The 1,357-nt window shown below is 31.6% G+C and overlaps 1 protein-coding gene across 1 annotated transcript in view; it reads right to left on the bottom strand.

Moving 5' to 3' along the window:
• The window catches only part of HELRODRAFT_89686 (hypothetical protein), a gene marked incomplete at both ends in the record, with an annotated part of 19,619 nt that overhangs the window by 10,495 nt on the left and 7,767 nt on the right, over nucleotides 1–1,357 (bottom strand). Inside the window, one exon of the mRNA XM_009031356.1 lies at nucleotides 1–40. This exon is cut by the window's left edge and continues 20 nt beyond it. Coding sequence (XP_009029604.1) covers nucleotides 1–40 — 40 coding nt within the window. The remainder of the gene's footprint in view (nucleotides 41–1,357) is intronic.

Here is a 1,357-nt window from a genome sequence, read left to right on the forward strand (position 1 = left end):
CCGGTTGAAGAGTTACTGAAGCCGGGGTGCTTGAAGGTAGCTGTGGTTAATGAATGAATGAAATGAATGAATGAATGAATGAATAAATGAATAAATAGATGGATGGATGTACAAATAAATGAATGAATGAATGAATAAATAGATGGATGGATAAACAAATAAATGAATGAATGATTGAATGAATGAATGAATTAATGCACGCGCGTGTGTGCGCGCGTGCATTAATTTAGTGCCAAGGCTTTCAATAAAATAGTTTTTAACACAGTTGCGAAACACCATTGGCTGAATTAGTTGTCGAGCTGATGATGATGACGATGGTGGAGGTGATAATGTTGATGGGTGTGGTGGTGATGATGGTGATGATGATGTTTTAGCTTTTCTTGATGATGATAACGATGATGGTAGCGATGATGATCGCGATGGTTTAAGCGATGAGGCAAATAATTATTTTAATTATAGAGATTGCAAAACAATTATGCAGGCAGAAGCGGCGAGAACCATAACTCATACTTTATTATTATTATTGTTGTTGTTGTTGCTGTTATTATTATTATTGTATTTATGTTATTATTATTATTATTATTATTATTATTATTATTATTAGTCTATTTCTGTTTTTGTTATTATTACTATTATGGTTCCATGCCATATTGCTAACACATGGTTCTATTTAGGCGTTATCTCGTTAATAATGATAATAATAATAATAATAACTACAATAAAAACATAATAATAATAATAATAAAATGCGAATTAAGTATCAATGCGTTTCTCTCTGTAATATCGTTAGCGAAATATTTAACTTTTTTTGTTATTATTATTGTTATTATTATAGTTATTTTGTTTATTATTGTTATTATTATTGTTGTTGTCGTTATTGTTTTTATTAGTATTACAAATAACCACAAGTAAATATTTATAGGCAGAGCGAAACACAGCGTGAAAATTCTTCCAAAATTAGGACAAAACAAATTGTTTTAAAAATGCAACAATCATCATCACCACCAGTAAAAACATCATCATCTGTTGATCATCATCACCATCAGCATCATCATCATCGTCATTATCGCAATCATCATCATCACCGTCGTCATCATCATCATCAATATCATCATCACCGTCATCATCATCATCGTCATCTTCTTCTTCTTCATCATTATGGCGGGAAACCCTCAAAAATTTATCACAGTATTTGGCGAGTGTTTAAACAACATCGTCATTAACCGTTCGTCAAACACAAACATCCTGGACATTGTCGGCATCGTCATCATGTTTGTATGTACAATTGTTTATATGTATGTATGCGTGTATGTGCGTTTGTGTGTATGTGTGTGTGTTTGTTTATTGCACATCCATC

Source organism: Helobdella robusta, assembly GCF_000326865.2.
Source record: "Helobdella robusta unplaced genomic scaffold HELROscaffold_73, whole genome shotgun sequence".
Classification (NCBI taxonomy): domain Eukaryota; kingdom Metazoa; phylum Annelida; class Clitellata; order Rhynchobdellida; family Glossiphoniidae; genus Helobdella; species Helobdella robusta.